Source organism: Neophocaena asiaeorientalis, unplaced genomic scaffold, assembly GCF_003031525.2.
Source record: "Neophocaena asiaeorientalis asiaeorientalis breed wild unplaced genomic scaffold, Neophocaena_asiaeorientalis_V1.1 scaffold147, whole genome shotgun sequence".
NCBI classification, from domain to species: domain Eukaryota; kingdom Metazoa; phylum Chordata; class Mammalia; order Artiodactyla; family Phocoenidae; genus Neophocaena; species Neophocaena asiaeorientalis.
Genome location: NW_020173758.1, coordinates 5,615,223 through 5,632,532, shown reverse-complemented (window position 1 = coordinate 5,632,532; position 17,310 = coordinate 5,615,223). Strand labels below are relative to the sequence as shown.

The following is a 17,310-nucleotide window of genomic DNA, read 5'->3' as shown; positions in this document are numbered from 1 at the left end:
GGTACGCGGGCCTCTCACCGTCGTGGCCTCTCCCGTTGCGGAGCACAGGCTCCGGACGCGCGGGCTCAGCGGCCATGGCCCACGGGCCAGGCGCTCCGCGGCATGTGGGATCTTCCCGGACCAGGGCACGAACCCGTGTCCCCTGCATCGGCAGGCGGACTCTCAACCACTGTGCCACCAGGGAAGCCCTATAACTCTTTGTTTCTCTTGTACTCCAATACAGTGTCTCATTTTGTTTTCCTTCTTTTCTACATTATGCAATATATGATGAGCCATTTGATTACATTATTATGAACTTTTGTTTGACCAAACAATTCGATCTATTATTTGCGTTAGTTCTCAGTTTATTTAGTGTTAATGTTTATTTATTTAAAAGCTGCTTTAGGCGAGTCCACAGTCAGTTTGGACCTGAGCTTCCCAGTAGGAATCTGTTGACAGGATTATTATCTTTCCATAAATTCATATAAAAGGCTTTAGTGCTTGTTGGAGCTTTTGATTGTATCTCTGCACCAAGGTTATAATCTCTAATTATAGAGAGGTTCATTCAGAGTCACAGGATGATGGCATTTGTAGAGAACTAGGAGAGACCTCAGGGTCACTGCTGCATAGTTAAAGGTAAAGAGACCCTGAGAGAATAAGTTCTTTAGCAAACGTGATGGAGTAAAGGGGAGAGCAGAGATCAAAACCCATGGTTCCTAGCTCCTCGTGGCTTGTTCTCTCCACTCGACTAGGATTTCTCTTTAAGTTCCTGTGAAATAAATAAGGAAAAAAATAAAACAGCTTCTGCCTGGTTTCTGTTAATATTTGGCCTTTGACCCCAGTTCCTGATACAGAGCTGTTAAATCCCTTGGAATTTCCTGGATGATGGGAGCATCTTTTGTTCTAATGAGGTGACTCTTGGTGGGCTCCCATATGGGGGCTGGTCACCAAAAAGACCAAGCCATGATTAGAAGCTTGCAGCTTTCAGGCCCCCTCCCCCCATTCTCCAGAAAAGGGAGAGAGGCTGATTGAGCTAAACATCCATCATGTCCACGTGATGGAGCCTCCATAATGAGTCCAGAAATATGGGTTTCAGAGAGCTCCTGGGTTCCTGACCACGTGGAGGTTCTGGGAAGGTGGTGCCTCAGAAGTTCTGTGCCCCTTCCTACATACCTTGCTTTACGCACCTCTTCCATCTTGCTGTTCCTGGGTTGTTATCTTTTTATCAATGTAATAAACTGGTAATCTACTAAGTAAACTATTTTCCTGAGTTCTGTGAGCCATCTTAGTAAATTATCCAACTTGAGGATTAGGTGCTGGAAACCTCCAATTTATGGCCGACCATTCAGAAGTACAGGTGACAACCTGGGACTTGTGGTTGGCATCTGTGATTGGCATCTGAAGTGGGTGCAGGCTTGTGGGACTGAGCCCTTCACTTGTGGGATCTGACACTAACTTCAGGTAGATAGTGTCAGAACAGAATTGAATTGTAGGACACACAGCTGATGTCTCCAAAGAATTGCAGAATTGCTTAGTGTGGGAAATAGCCGCACCCACTTGGTGGCCAGAAGTATTGGTAGAGTAGAAGAAGAAATGAGAGTTTTTCTGTACAGTTCCCATTGAATCTAGTTACTTAAAGTAATGTTTAGCTCTCTTCTGAAATGTCGTGTCACAGCTCATTCTAACACAAGATAACTGCTTGTTTGCTCTGTCAGATTGTAGAGCTGACATTTTTCAATACTTTCTTATTTGCCACACCAAGAAGCTCTGAATTAAATCATTGTAGGTTATTTTTGTTTCTCCCCCACTAAATTGTTCTTACTATTATTTGGAGTGGTGGTATATATAGGAGTAAACTTTTTTTTTTTTTTTTTTTGTGGTACGCGGGCCTCTTACTATTGTGGCCTCTCCCGTTGTGGAGCACAGGCTCCGGACACGCTGGCTCAGCGGCCATGGCTCACGGGCCCAGTCGCTCCGCGGCATGTGGGATCTTCCTGGACCGGGGCACCAACCCCTGCCCCCTGTATCGGCAGGTGGACTCTCAACCACTGTGCCACCAGGGAAGCCCAGGAGTAACCATTTTTTCTTACATTATCTTAATGTCAAATTTGAACCTGAATTCTAGAAGCAGAGTCCAGGATCTAAATATAAAACTTGCTAAGGGTTGGTTTGTTTGCTTTTAAAAATTCCATCTCTGAAAACTAGAGGACACCCTTTAGGCAAGAATGTCAATGTGGATGTAAATATTCCCTAAGAAGTTCTCAAAATTTACCAGAAACTTTGCTCCAGAACATAATTAACATGAAGTATTTTGTGTATTCAAGAGATTTTAATACTCATGCATAATTACAGTACAATTAATGTTGTGTCTTCTAAAGTTTAATTAAAATTAATTAAGTTTAAAAGTTCACAGCCTAACTACTGCTTTGATAATATCTAATTTGGGATGTGTCTTTGTTCCCTTGTTTGAATCCTTATTATGAAAACGTATTCTTATTAAAACCCATACTTCAAAGTAGTAGCTCTTCTGTCATTGGAAATGAACTGCCTGTTTGATAATTGACTTTTTCCCCCTGTCATTTTTCTAGTTCAATGCTTCAGATTGTGGGAACAAGAAGTTCTGTATTAGGAGTCCTTTGAACTGTGACCCGGAGAAAGAGCTTGCCTGTGTCTTCTTGTCCTTCACACGAGATGCCAAGTCAGTGATGGTTGAAATGAGCGGTCCCAGTAAAGGCTATTTATCCTTTGCATTTTCTCACGACCAATGGATGGTTTGTACCTTTCACTTACATAAGTGGTAATGAAATGAGAGTCACTGGGGTGAGCTCTCATCAATAGCAGTTTAGCTGTTTGTTCCAGAGTCAAATTATCATACTTAAGGGAGGAATGGAAAGGGAGGGCAGAGAAACTAACTTAGATTCTAAGTTTAAGCAGCTTTGAGTTGGGCAATTACATACCTCTAAGAGCAAGGCTGTCCTGAGGAAAGTTAGGACATTAGGAAAGTTAGTTGTATTTTCAGTGGATTTGCCACTTTATCTGTCTACCTCTGTCTGTCTATCTCTGTGATAAACAGGAAGTGCAGTTAAGAAAAAGTTGCTCTGCATACAATCTCATGTTGTTTGTGATTTTTTTCAACTCCTAGTTTTCTCAAGTGGCCAGCAACGACAGCATGGGGTGCTCATCTTCTTGCCCCCCACCATCAGCACATTTCCCAAACAGGAAATTAAACCTGGCATGTCCAGGCATAAATGGATCCTTTACCAGGTCTACAGAAGGCAGCATTTATTTTCACCTGATTCTCCCTCACCTTGGGTAGTGCAGAATGGATTAAAAGATTCTGTAGGTGGCAGCCTTGTGCTGTGGTGTGGAAGAGCAGAGTTCTGCATTAGCGTTCTGATTTCCCAGGGAGAGGGAAGAAGGGTGTAAAGGCCAGGACATGTGACAGTCCCGTTCCAGCGGAGCTGGCTGTGGAGGGGGATGACGACTACAAATGGAGAAGGCTTTTTACTTCCACATTAGCAAATGCAAGGAGTCTTTTCCTGAGAGTTTTCTTCCTGTCAGGTTTTAAACTTAACATCACTTTTTAAGGAAATCATTATTTCAATAAAAGAGAAAAGGAACTCTGAGAATCTGTGATAGAAGAACAAATATTTTCCTTCAAAGTGCACTCTAATCATGGTGGTCCTTGTTACGCTGGCTGCAAATATTGCAGGGAGCCAGGTGTAACTTGTTTAGGGGGATGTCATTGTAATATATGATATGACCTGTATATTTTACTATATAGTTCCAGAATGCGCTCATTATCTTTTTTCATTCAGTGAAGGGTATACCTTAAACCTATGAGATAGAAGACATGTCATCGACTTCTAAAAAGAGCATATAAATTATGACTCTTTCCTTTTTAAAGTTGATTTTATGGGAAATTTTATACTTGTTCAAATGATGTTGCAATTGTTCAAAACATTTTGCCCATTTCCGTTTTGTAATTACCATCAGACCTACAGCATATCCTTTTGGGTATTCTCAATTCTGGCAAAAATGAACCTTATGCCTGAGGTGCATAAGGGGGCTGGGTTAAAAATAAAATATGACTGTAAAGCAATAAGGAAAGTTGGTGGCTTGTTGTGTGAATGGAACTGGCTCTGAAGGAAACTCTGAAGATGAATCCAACAAGGGTTAACAATGGTAGCCTTGTTGGAATAAGTGTGTAGCTTCATTATGGCGCGTGTCTAAGGTAGGGTACACATTTAGATAGGTGTTCTAGTCACTTCATTAAAAATATTCTAGTCACTTTGTAGCCAAACTTCATGCAAAAGTATCCTAACACATTTCCTTTTCCGGTCACATAAAATCTGTCGGCCAGAGGAAAAGACAGTATTGTTGCAGTGAGTGTTGTGATGGGTCGCCTGCAAGTAGACCAGTTATTTCTAAGTTGTAGGCATAGATGACACAAAAACCTTTATCTCTAATTCGAGATATATTTATCTTACTTAGAAATCTTATGTTTCTAGTATAGCACTCATCAACAGTGTTTATAAAAAAGACTTAATTATGCAGGTGCAGCTGATTTACAGAGAAACCCTATTTGATGATTAAAATCATCTGTACACCTGTTTGCCTAAATTGGGGGGAAAATAAATCATCCTCAAAAATATTTTTGAAGTGGTTGTTTCTATTTTTGATTATTTAAAAAATCTTAGGATATTTTTATGACCTGCTATTTCTTATCAGTATGTAATGTAAATTTAAATACTGAAGGTATCTGATGTTATGAATACTGACTAGATAAATTAAAAGCTAGATACTGACTAGATAAAAGCTAAATACTGACTAGATAAATTTAGCTAGAAAAAGCTAAATTATAGCTTCTTCAGTTTGGTTTATAAATTAATGATAGCAGTTGTTTTGGTATTAGAGCTCATCGCTAAAATTGGTGAAAGTACAACTATCCATATTTTTGCTAACAGTGACTTGCTAATATCTGAATTTTAACTGAAATTCAAAGTACACACCTCTTCCTCATCTCAGAAATTTTGCTATATGAGATAGAGTATTCAAGTATATACACTATATTAGCTTCCGTTCTCTGCGTTCCCCTGCCCAGTGTCGTCTTATTCTATACATAATTTCTCAACACTCAAATTCCACAACGTTCCCAATCCTGACCTCTCTTGTGTGTGTCCAGATTGGAATTTCCAGCTGCTGGGTGGTCTCTTCCAGCTGAGTACTCTGGACAACACAGACCATCATCTGTAAAACTGAATTTATTATCTACCCTCCTGCTGTCCTTTTGTGTTTCCCATTCTTGATGATCAAGAACAATAGTAAAAAAAGCGACTACTATTATCGATTTCTTTCTTCTTTTCAGATACTGTCTGGGGCAACTTAGGGACAATCTCATTCATTGCTGCCACCAACTTCTCTGGTGTTCAAGGAAACTTCGTTTGTGATTTAGATTCTTCTTTTTTTTTTTTTTTTAAGAAATTTATTTATTTTTGGCTGCATTGGGTCTTCATTACCGCGCACGGGCTTTCTCTAGTTGCGGCGAGCGGGGGCCACTCTTCGCTGCGGTACGCAGGCTTCTCATTGCAGTGGCCTCTCTTGTTGTGGAGCACGGGCTCTAGAGCACAGGCTCAGTAGTTGTGGTGCTTGGGCCTAGTTGCTCCCCAGCACGTGGGATCTTCCCGGACCAGGGCTCGAACCCATGTCCCCTGCATTGGCAGGCAGACCCTCAACCACTGCGCCACCAGGGAAGCCCAGATTCTTCTTTTTTATTTACCTTCCAGGTGCTTCTTTCTCTCATGCACCCCAACTTTTTGTTTTGAAAAGCCTTAAACCTACATGAAAGTTGAGAGACACCAGTAAGCCCTTCACCTACATTTGTTGTTTTTTCTCTCTCTCTCTCTGTGTGTGTATGTGTAGATTGACTTATTCACTGTATATTAACACACATTTCTTTTCCCTGAACTATTTGAAAATTAAGTTGCAGATATCATGACATTTTAAGTCTAGTTTGCAGCATGTGTTTCCTAAGAAGGATATTCTCCTACAATTATCTATAAGATCACTATCACAATATATAATGATTTTATGCAATAGAGCCTATATTCAAATTTCCCCAATTATCCCAGTAAAGTCATATGTATATGTATATTTTAAAAATTTCTGATACAGACTAATCAGTTATCACTCAATGCATTTTATTGGTATATCTCTTTAATCTCCTTTACTTTAGAACTGTTACCCTACCTTTTTTCTTTTAGGCCAGTTGTTTTGTAGAGTGTCCCACAATTTTTACAATAGACTCAGGTTAATATGGTTTTTGACCACATTTAAGGTAATCTCAATCCTAGCCCCAAAAGCCTTTAGTAGGTAAGGTGAAACTTTAGTAGTTATAGGAAAATGCTTTTTTCTTTAGCATAGTTTCAAAACTCTTCAAAGTCCATTTCTGGCCGTACCCTGTATATGTTTTAGCTCACAAAACTACCTGTTTCCTAAAGTTTCCCTATATTTTTTATATTTCTGTATCTTTGGTCCTAGAAGTTCCTCAGTTTGAAAAACTTTTCTCTTAATCGCAGCTCTACCTTATCCACATATATTTTTTATTCTCTAAGGCCTAGTTAATGCTATCTTTTCTGATAAGCCTTTTCAATCCTTTGGCCCTACCTAATTTGTCTTTCCATAGTACTGTGTTTAAATCTCTGTTTTATCACATTTCATGTACTATTTTAACTGTCTCCTCTATTAAAACATAGTCTTTGATTGTAAGAACTATGTCGTCATCTTTATTTCCTCCACATGATATTTTCTCATAGAGTGCATTCTAAATGCTGGAATGAGAGGAACAAACGGGGGTAAGAGGTTCTGTCCAATTCAGGGATTTGGTTGAAGCTCCTCATGTGTGTCCTTCCATGCTCCAAATTTGGGGTTTCTACAGCTGCCTGGAGCCTAAGGTTGTCGTAGCACCTTATCTTACCCTCATTGTAGAGTAGTGAGAATTGAGAGTTTCCTCTTCTCCATCCCTGTCATCCTCTCCAGTATTTGGGAGGTCTGCCTTAATGACTCAGTCGACTTCTTATCATCAGTTTGCCTCAAAATCAACCATTCTGTTATATTAAATTTTGTTTTAAATAACAAGAAAATTCCTATACCTCATTGATACTAAACATTCTAGAAAACACACATTGTTTGTTTAAATCAGAGATCAGCCAACTTTTTCTGCAGAGGTCCAGATAGCACCCACTTGGGAATTTGTGGGCCATATGGTCTCTGTTGCAGCTACTCAGTTCTGGTGTGATAGCGCTAAAGCAGCTGTAGATTATCTGTAAGTTGGTGGCTGTATTCCAATAAAACTTTATTTATAAACACTGAAATTTGGATTTAATATATTTTTACTTGTCATGAAATATTATCCTTTTAATTAAAAAAAAACACATTTAGATATGTAAGCGCCATCCTCAGCCTGTGGCCTGTACAAAAACAGGCATCAGGCTGAAGTTGGTCTGTGAGCTGTAGTGTGTAGCGGTTTAAATTATGACGACTACAAGTTTCTTATCTTGAGTTGCACTAATTCTGATTTGAATATAAGATGTGTAACAGGGTATAATTTCTTTGCTAAGGTTATGTACTTGAGAGTTAAAACTGGAACTTTAAAAAATAAATTTAAAACGTGTTAGAATATCATATTGGTATTCATAGCAAAATTTAAATCATAACTGGTTAGTCCTGGATCTTGTTTAAGGAGTTTAGTGACTAAAGCACATAAAAGACCTTGTTAGATAGTTTATGGAGAGCAGTTTAGAATAGATGAAAGAACCACAACTATACGCAAGAATTTAAAATCCAGATTATTCTTTTGTACCGTGACTTAAATGTGCTTTAAAGATGCAGTCTGCCCTCCGATAGTCACTTTAAATAAGATTTAATTTTTAGAGCTAAGGAATGTTGGAGATTAAAGGATAGATAAAAATTAGACTGACAAAGAATGCCCCCTTGAGCTCAGATACTGTGGTCTCAATATGCAGTAGTAAATCTATTAAGTGTGTACAATATTAGCAATATTTGATTATAGTGTCTTACATCTTAAAAGTTACCCCCCCAAATCCAATAGAATGCAGTGCACTTACAGTTATGAAAATTGTAGGACACATTTATTTACAAATAAATATCCAGAGCAATGTTTATGAAAAGTTCAGTGAAAAAGGTAACAAAACTTTATATTTTCCCATTTGGGGAGAAAAATAGGTTATAAATGCAAATAGGTTTGGATGAATATATACAAATGCATTAACAGTGGTGTTGAATTGATGATGGGTTATGGGCATATAACCATGTTATATGTCTATTTTAATACACTGAAATTTTATGGCTTTTGCATGATAACAATCATTTTTAATTAATATATCAGACAGCCAATTCTTTAGAATTTGTGGTATCGTTTTAAGATTGAGTCAGTAAATTATGTTTTAAAAGCATCAAATACTATTTGATAACATTAGGGACTTTTATTTTTTTGGATGTGTCGGGTCCTCATTGTGGCTTGAAGGCTTCTCTCTGTAGTTGCAGCGTGTGGGCTTCTCTCTAGTTATGGCATGAGGGTTTTCTTTCTCTAGTTGTGGCGTGCGGGCTCCAGAGCACGTGGACTCTCTCGTTGAGGCGCACAAGCTCAGTAGTTGTGACGCGCGGGCTTAGTTGCCCTGTGGCATGTGAGATCTTAGTTCCCTGACGAGGGATTGAACCCACATCCCCTGCATTGGAAGCCGGATTCTTTACCACTGGACCACCAGGGAAGCCCCAGGGACGTTTCTTTTTTAAAGAAATGAAATTCCCTTGAACTTTTTCTCACTTGCAATTGTTTTTCAGGGTGATGATGATGCTTATCTGTGTATTCTTGAAGATCAGACTGTGCACATACAACCTTCCCATCTGACAGGGCGAAGTCACCCTGTAATGGACTCCAGGGTAGGTGTGAAAATTCTGAGAATCTCCATCTGGCCGGTCCACCTTCTGGCTCTATGGCTGACAGTGGTATGGCTATGCTGCAAGATAGCTTCCAAACCTGCAGTTAGCAGCAGAGACCAAGCAGGGGCCTGGCAGCAGGGTTCCTCTCTTACTATAATCTGGGAGAAGCCTTTCTGCGTTTTATTTTTAACATATATATATATGTAAATTGTATATATTTAAGGCGTACAACATGATGTTTTGATATCCTTCTACATAGTGAAATGATTACTAGAGTCAAGCTAATAAATGTATCCATTGCCTCACATAGTTACTTTTTCTTTGTGATAAGAGCACGTGAAATCTACTCTCTTAGCAAATTTCCAGTATATGGTACAGTATTAACTACAGATACTGTGCCCTTTTTCTATGCTTTAGAAAGCATAAGAAAAGTTTCTCTTTGAGGAAAAGATGAATTCTTGCTTGTGTTACTTAAATCCTTTTATTAATGCATCTTACAAAAAATATTTTATGGTTTATTAAGAGGGTCATCAGCCCCTTTTCAAAAACCTACAGACAGATTTTTAAGAGGCTTATGTAAGTGACACAGAATTTCTTGATTGGTGAGAAAGAGGTGCACATATGGTAGGTACTGGTTCAGTGCCTTGGGCAAATGTCTTAAGTGCCCATTGTTATGGCCTATTTCTGGTAGAGAAGTGTCATTTTCACATGGCAACTGACAAGCAAATGAGCTCTGATGGAGCAGTAGCTATCATCTAATGACATGTTTTGTTCTCTGCATAGCTTTCTCATGGGGTTGGAACTTCTCCCCAGTTGCATGTTGCATTTTGGCCACTAGAGTATTACTTGCTAAGTGTTTCTTCAGTGTTGTTGATTGTATATTGGTGGCCAGATGAAGTTAGTACATCTGCCAAAGTTTCTAGCCTAGGTAGTAAAAATACTATCTTTGCCAAGTGGGATAAAGACAAATAAACTGGGAGAATATGTTTCTTGTACTCTTCAAAGAGGAACTGGGAAAACAATGACGCTGCAGACAAAACATGAACAGGGGAACTTAGGGAAAGGAAATTGAACAGGTCAGGATTTTGATCATATCTTATTTTTAGCAAATCTTTGGAAAGTGCTGAGAAGACCCATTGTATGTGTTTGCAGGATCCTCTTGAGGATATGGCTTGGAGGTTGGCAGATGGTGTTATGCAGTGTTCTTTCAGAAGAAACATTACCTTTCCTGGGGTTAAGAATAGATTTGATCTAAATGCAAGCTACTACATATTTCTAGCAGATGGTGCAGCTGATCATGGTAAGTATATTGATAAAAAACTACCTTTTAAAGTTTTTTTTCGCTCACTTTATTCCTTTCCCTCTTTTTTTGGGGGAGACTATGGTAATTGCTCTTTTTTAAGATATACATTTGTGGGTAAAGAGTTATTAAACCCTCTTCCATTTTTGCCTGGCAATTTGACTTTGGTTGACCGTCTAGCTTTGTTCCCCTGGAAACTAGGTAAAGGTAGTGTTTACTGGGTTATAAGGCAATCTGCTTAGGATAAAAGTGATTTCTGGCTGGTAGACTGCATTTGGACCAGGAGTAAATACTGAGGAAGAAGCCATGTCTTTGGGCTTCCCTGAGTGCAGTGACATTGGCAGATCCTTTGCAGGGATGCTAGAAGCAGGACTTCGGGATTATTGCAGGAGATATCGGCTCTTGTGGATGCCCTATCCAGTATGAATCTCATCGCCTTGGACCTGAGCTTTCTCCAAGGAGGTAGAGAGGGGTAAAGAGAATAGCTCCTGGACAGCTGAGTGAGCTTCCACAGGACCTCCCTTTGAAAAAGAATGCCTCATGGTGCCCTGCAGGTGTGCTGTGTTTCCTGTCCCACGTCCTTCTCAATCAGTCTGATGCCAAGTGTAGCCTAAGGTAGTTTTATGAGTTTGAATGTTTAGTTTATACTTAAGACTGCCCTGGTAGGTACTGCAACACATATTAATAAGAATAATTAGATTTTGTTTAAGATCTTGGCTAATGATATTCTGAAGAACTGCAGGAAATGCCAAGGTAGTGTAATATTTAGTGACTCATCTCCCTGGAGATAATACTACCCCCAAACTTTGAGCATATGGCCTACTTTGAAAATGGTGAAAAGCTGAGCATATAGAATGGAAGGATGAGGGTGAGGTAAAAGAGGAGCAGGAACAGAAATGTGGTATAGGCAGAATTGTGAAAAGCCTTGCGTATTCTGTCATGTGGTTTATTTTTTTATTTTTTATTTTTTTTGCTGGACGCGGACCTCTCACTGTTGTGGCCTCTCCTGTTGCGGAGCACAGGCTCCGGACACGCAGGCTCAGCGGCCACGGCTCACGGGCCCAGCCGCTCCACGGCATGTAGGATCTTCCCGAACCTGGGCACGAACCCATGTCCCCTGCATTGGCAGGTGGACTCTCAACCACTGCACCACCAGGGAAGCCCAATCATGTGGTTTATTTTTAATTGAAGTATAGTTGATTTACAATGTTGTGTTAGTTTCTGGTGTATAGCAAAGTGATTCAGATATATATATATACTTTTTCAGATTCTTCTCCATTATAGTTTGTTACAAGATATTGAATATAGTTCCCTGTGCTATGCTGTAGGACCTTGTTGTTTATCTATTTTATATATGGTAGTTTATATTCTCTCATGTGGTTTAAATTTTGTACTATAAGTAAAGTATGGATTCAAAAGGTTGTAAAGCAGGACAAAATATCAGCTCAGTGTTAGAGAAAATTTAGGAATATTTGCAGCTTTAGTTGTGGATGATATGTTTGGTTATCTTAGTCAAATCATGTATTCTTACTTGCACCAGCAACAGCAAATGTAGCTGGAAATAATTTCCTGGTTAAATGATAATAATGAACAAAAATTACTTAGTACTTAATGAGTGCCAGTTGCTGGCTCAGCACTATCATTAAGGTTTTCATTTTTATCTTCATAGAAACCTACATAAGATAAGTACTATTATTAACCTTATTTTGTCTGGCAGGAAACAGGCTTAGAGAGGTTAAGTCCTTTGCCCAGACAAGTAAATGGTAGAGTTGGAATTTGAACCTGAACTCTTTGACCTCAGAGCCCAAGTGTTTCACTTTCTAACATGGGAGATGTGGGAAATGAATTTTTAAGGAGAAGGTCAAATATTTGCATTTTTAAACAAATATTTCTAAAGTGCAGGTTATTGTCTTATTGTTATTATTGCAGCTGTCGCTTATTGTATATTACATATATCTCATTTATTTCTCACAGAGGCTTTGTAAATAGATATTATGTTGCCCATTGTAGAGATAAGAGAACTGGAGCCTAGAGTGGTGAAGTAACTTGTTCAAAATCAAACAAGTAGCAGAGGCAGGAATTAAACCCAACTCTGTTGCAATTACAGGAGTTGTGCCCTTTTCATCATATCAAACTGCTTCCTTTTGTGCCCAGTATGTTATAGGTGCTCCATAAATGATTACTGACTTGAATGGATGACAAATTGCTAGGAGATTTTAACAGTTTGCATTTGTACTTTAAAAAAATTTATACTTAAAAAGTTTATACTTTAAAAGAAAAGCAGTGTCATTTAAATGGGTGAATTCTGTTGTGCAATACATTATGTGTGGTTTTGGGTGTATGGTGATGCCAAAAATTTCTTAGGCCAGCATTGTAGAATTTGGAATGCATTTTCTGATAGAAACAATATGTTAAGTAATAGTTCTAACATTTTCCTGGAAAAACCTAGTTTGTGGACGATTCATATACAGAATAGAGCACTGTTTTATCTCCCTTTCCTGCTGGTGTTGCTATGCTCGTGGCATGGTAGGGAGAATCTCTACCTTGTGTTTTGTGGTGTGTCCCAAAGCATGGGGCTCAAATAACCTGCTTCAGAACCATCTGGAATGACTGCTCAAAAGGCAGGTTCCCTAGCTCCATCCCACACTCACGGAATCTCTGTTGTTTGTGCTTGGAATCTGCATTTTAACAAGCATTTCAGGTAATTGTTCTGTATACTGTGGTTCAATAACTTACTGCTCTAGGACAATGTTCTTCCAACGAAGGTGTACATATTGTAAGGTAGTCCAGGGGATACAGAAAACAATACCAGAACTTTTTTCTTAGATTTATTTTATCTCACTAAAAATTTCTATTTTAATAGTGTTCATAATGTGTTAAAACAATAGTACAAAAATACGTTTATTAACATAAATATACATATGTCACAGACTCATTTTTGTTTTTTTTAAATTTTAAAGATTTATTTATTTTATTTTTTTTGACCGTGTTGGGTCTTTGTTGCTGTTCCTGGGCTTTCTCTAGTTGCGGCGAGCGGGGACTACTCTTCCTTGCGGTGTGTGGGCTTCTCATTGTCGTGGCTTCTCTTGCTGTGGAGCACGGGCTCTAGGCATGCAGGCTTCAGTAGTTGTGGCACGCGGGCTCAGTAGTTGGGGCTCGTGGACTCTAGAGCACAGGCTCAGTAGTTGTGGCGCTCGGGCTTAGCTGCTCCACGGCATGTGGGATCTCCCCGGACCAGGGATCGAACCTGTGTCCCCTGCATTGGCAGGCGGATTCTTAACCACAGCATCACGAGGGAAACCCATTTTTTTTTTTTTTAACTGGTGGAGTGCAAAGCAACAAAACAAAACCTCAAAAAAACAAATCTAAATGTTACCGCTTCAGGGAATTCACTTTCTAGTTCCCTTGTATTGGGGAACAAAGTACAGTCACCACATAAATCAACTGTCGCTTCTGATATCTAGTCATATGTATGTGGATCATTTATATGCTGCGCACTGCTTAAAAGCAGTGAGACTTTGTGAGGTTGAAACCATTTTTCAAAGCAGTCATATAATCTCTGTAACCCATGTTAATGTAGAATGAGGTCATCCTGGGCAAATCTGTTTCTCAGGAGGCATTGTTTACTGGCAGTCTGAAGGTCAGAGGGAACACCATGCTGAATCAGATGCTTCAGATGATTCTTAAAGACTATGCCAAGCTCTGAAGGATGCTACATTATTAGTAAAAATAGAAAAATTAACTACTTTCTTCATCCAAATATGCAAAAGTGATTCAGCAAGAGTGATCAAAACTAAAATACAAGGGAAATTGCTTAACATTTTCAGATTTCAGATAACTTTTCAGGTTTTCATTTTCTACTAATTTTTCATGTTACCCTTATTTTTGCTGTAAGCTAGCACATAATTATCTTTCTGTTCTTTTTCTAACTGCTGAGGTTTTTTTTCACCCTTTCACAGGTAATTTTATTCTCTTCTCTGGGTGTCAGCAATGCTCATAGATTGGAATTTGAAACATTCAGAAAACAGATAGCTGAATATTGTCACATTTCTTTACATCACAATTTAATAACTATTGAACATTCATGTCTACTAAATGCAACGAACAAAACAGTATAAATTTTTACCCGATTCCCTTGTAAACAAGGCTGGTGAAATCCATTGGTGACAAATGGAATTAATGCATTACACAGTCAGTGAGGAAAAAAACCTTCCCTGTGAGTAAATTATTCTGTTTATAAATAAACTCTGATTTTTTTTTCAGCACACATTTACAGACCTGATCAATGAAAAGAAACAAGATATGTATTTTCCTTTAAAAAGAAAATGTTGAGAATTGGCCCACAATGGGAGAAGTCACCTAGGAAGAGGGGTCAGAAGCAAACTAAAGATAATTGAGAGTTGAAAGTACTGTCATATTTAGTAAAACAAATTTAAAACGTTTTTGTAACTGCTGTTTTGCCCCCAGAAAGTTGACTTTATCCTATCATGAAATAAGCAGTCATGTGAAATGCTGAGTGTTTGAACTGAAAGATAGAACTCACTTGGGTGAATAAGTAATTCCCAATTTGGAAATCTACCAATTTAAATAATTAATGAAGTAGAGACCCTGTTATCACATGACCTGTTATTTTGACAATTTAGGAATAATACTGTAGAGCCGTGTACTACACATGAACCCAACGTTCCTTAGAGCATAACATCTAAATTATAATGGAGCCGTACAGTGGAACTTCAAAATTATGATGGACTTCTGCTTTAATGAAGGTTAAGTTCATCTTAGCCCATGGTTCCATGATGAATCAGAGTTTAAAAACACTTTTCTTCCAACTTGACTCTCAGGCTGTTAGGAATGTGGTCTGGTTTTTATCACTACCACTCTACTAATACAGTATTTTTATATTCTTCAGTGCGTTTCTTGTCATTTTCAATAGTTTTTTTCATTCTTTTCTTTTTGACATTTTTGTAGCTTCTGATAGTTATTGTCTCTTTCTTCTTGACACAGGTCTCTAGGTGTTCACGATATAAAACTCTTCTCGTTTTCTACTTTATCTCGGATCTTCTCTGTAATAACAAGCCATGATATAATAGTTCACCAAATGAATAACCTGGTGTCCAAACACCAGTTTTTGAATAGTCCATTTTATCTCTACTGTTTCAAAAGCCTTTTTATTATACACTAAAAATCTTTCAGTAAATCAAATTGTTTATAGTTTATTCTTCCAGTGATCTGTTTGTCTGTTACTGCACTGGTTGAAATTACTATAGCTTAATAATAGGTTGTGAATTTTGATAAAGCATGATACCCCTCCTAGCCTTCTTTTTCAGGAATTCAGGAATTCTTGCCTCTTCCTTGTGTATCGGCTCTTCTAGATAAAATTCAGAAATGATTTATCAAATTTCATTAAAAATCCTATTGGAGTTATGACTGGAATTGAAATGAAATTTTAGATTAATTTGTGGAATAATCAACGTCCTTGAGTCTTCCTATCCAGGAGTATATTGGGATATTTCATTTATTCAGATCCTGTGGTTTTCTTCATATCTTCCTGTAGGGCTTATTTATTTATGTTACTTTGTTCCTATGTATTTTATAGATTTCTAATACAAACTATTGTGAATGGGATTATTTTTTCTTACATTTTCTAAATTTGTTGGTGTATAGGAAAGTTATTGATCTTTGAATGCTTATCTTGAATGTAGCCACCTAGTTTTCCAGTTGATGGTCTTGGATTTTCTAGATGAAACATCATATCTTGTGCAAATAATGACAGGCATAGTAGCCCTCATTTTCTTTCTTTCCTTGTCTCACTGCATTGCTTACTTCTCCCAGAAAAATGTGGAATGGCGGTGGTGATATGGTAAGTATTCTTATCTTATCCCTGATTTTGATGGGAATGCTTCTGATATTCAGTGTCGTGTTTTTCTGGTGGTTATATTTTATTGTGTTTAGGAAATATTCTGTTCCTAATGTTACAAAGAGTTCATGTCATGGATGTGTGCTGAAGTTTATCATTACTTTTGTAGATTTCTGAATGGTGAACAATCCTCACTTTCCTGGGATGAAAGTCATGTCTTATTATTCTTATTATTGCATAATTGATTTAATTCACCAATATTTTATTTAAGCTTTTCACATCTATATTCATAAATGATTTTGGTGTATGGTCATAGGATTCTGTGCGTTTGTGTGTGTGTGCATGTTGGCCTCATTTTGGTTTCAGTGTTATGATAATCTCATAGAAAGAACTCAAGAAGAGTTTAAATAAATATGAATTTTTAAAGTTAAAAAAATTTTTAAATGGTATGATAGAACTCATCCACATAACAGCCTGAGACTTTAGGAATGGAACTATTTGACTAATAAAATAAATTTTTATTGTTATAATTCTCCAGACTTACTACTACTTTGATCAATTTTTGTAATTCTAGATTTCCTCAGAAATTCATCCATTTTATTTAGATTTTGAAATATTTTTGGCTGACTTAAAGTTGTATATAGCATTTTCACATAATTTTAAAGAATATGTTCGGTATCAGCAGCTATGTCACTGTTTTCATTTCTAATATTGTTTGTGATATTTCTTTTTATCTTGTGGTCAGATTGTCAAAAAATCAATCGATTTTATTGGCCTTTTACAGAATTGATTTTTCTCATTTTTAGACTTACTGGTTTGTTAATTTCTACCTTTATTTTTAATCAATCCTCCTTTTTGGTTTTCTGGGTTATGCTTTGTTTTAAACACATCTTGACTTAAATGATTATTTCAATACTTTAAAGTCTTCTAATATTTTTTTCAGGAAATGCTTTTAAGATGATTAAAAACTTTTTTGAATAGTACCTTAATTACATCACATGTGTTTTGCTATGAAGTGCCTTCAATGTTATTCGTTTTAAGAAGACTTGTGATTTAAGTTTTGATTTCCTATTTAACCTAAGGGTTATTTAGAAGAGGAGTTTCTTTTTTTTTTTTTGCGGTACGCGGGCCTCTCACTGTTGTGGCCTCTCCCGTTGTGGAGCACAGGCTCCGGATGCGCAGGCCCAGCGGCCATGGCTCACGGGCCCAGCTG

The 17,310-nt window shown here is 37.8% G+C and overlaps 1 protein-coding gene across 2 annotated transcripts in view; it reads left to right on the top strand.

Moving 5' to 3' along the window:
• Nucleotides 1-17,310, top strand: part of FRRS1 (ferric chelate reductase 1) — a 43,575-nt gene that overhangs the window by 14,701 nt on the left and 11,564 nt on the right. For both annotated transcript variants that reach the window (XM_024751272.1, XM_024751271.1), the window contains exons 6-8: nucleotides 2,568-2,750; nucleotides 8,842-8,940; nucleotides 10,093-10,240. In XM_024751272.1, the coding sequence (XP_024607040.1) occupies nucleotides 2,568-2,750; nucleotides 8,842-8,940; nucleotides 10,093-10,240 (430 nt within the window). The remainder of the gene's footprint in view (nucleotides 1-2,567; nucleotides 2,751-8,841; nucleotides 8,941-10,092; nucleotides 10,241-17,310) is intronic.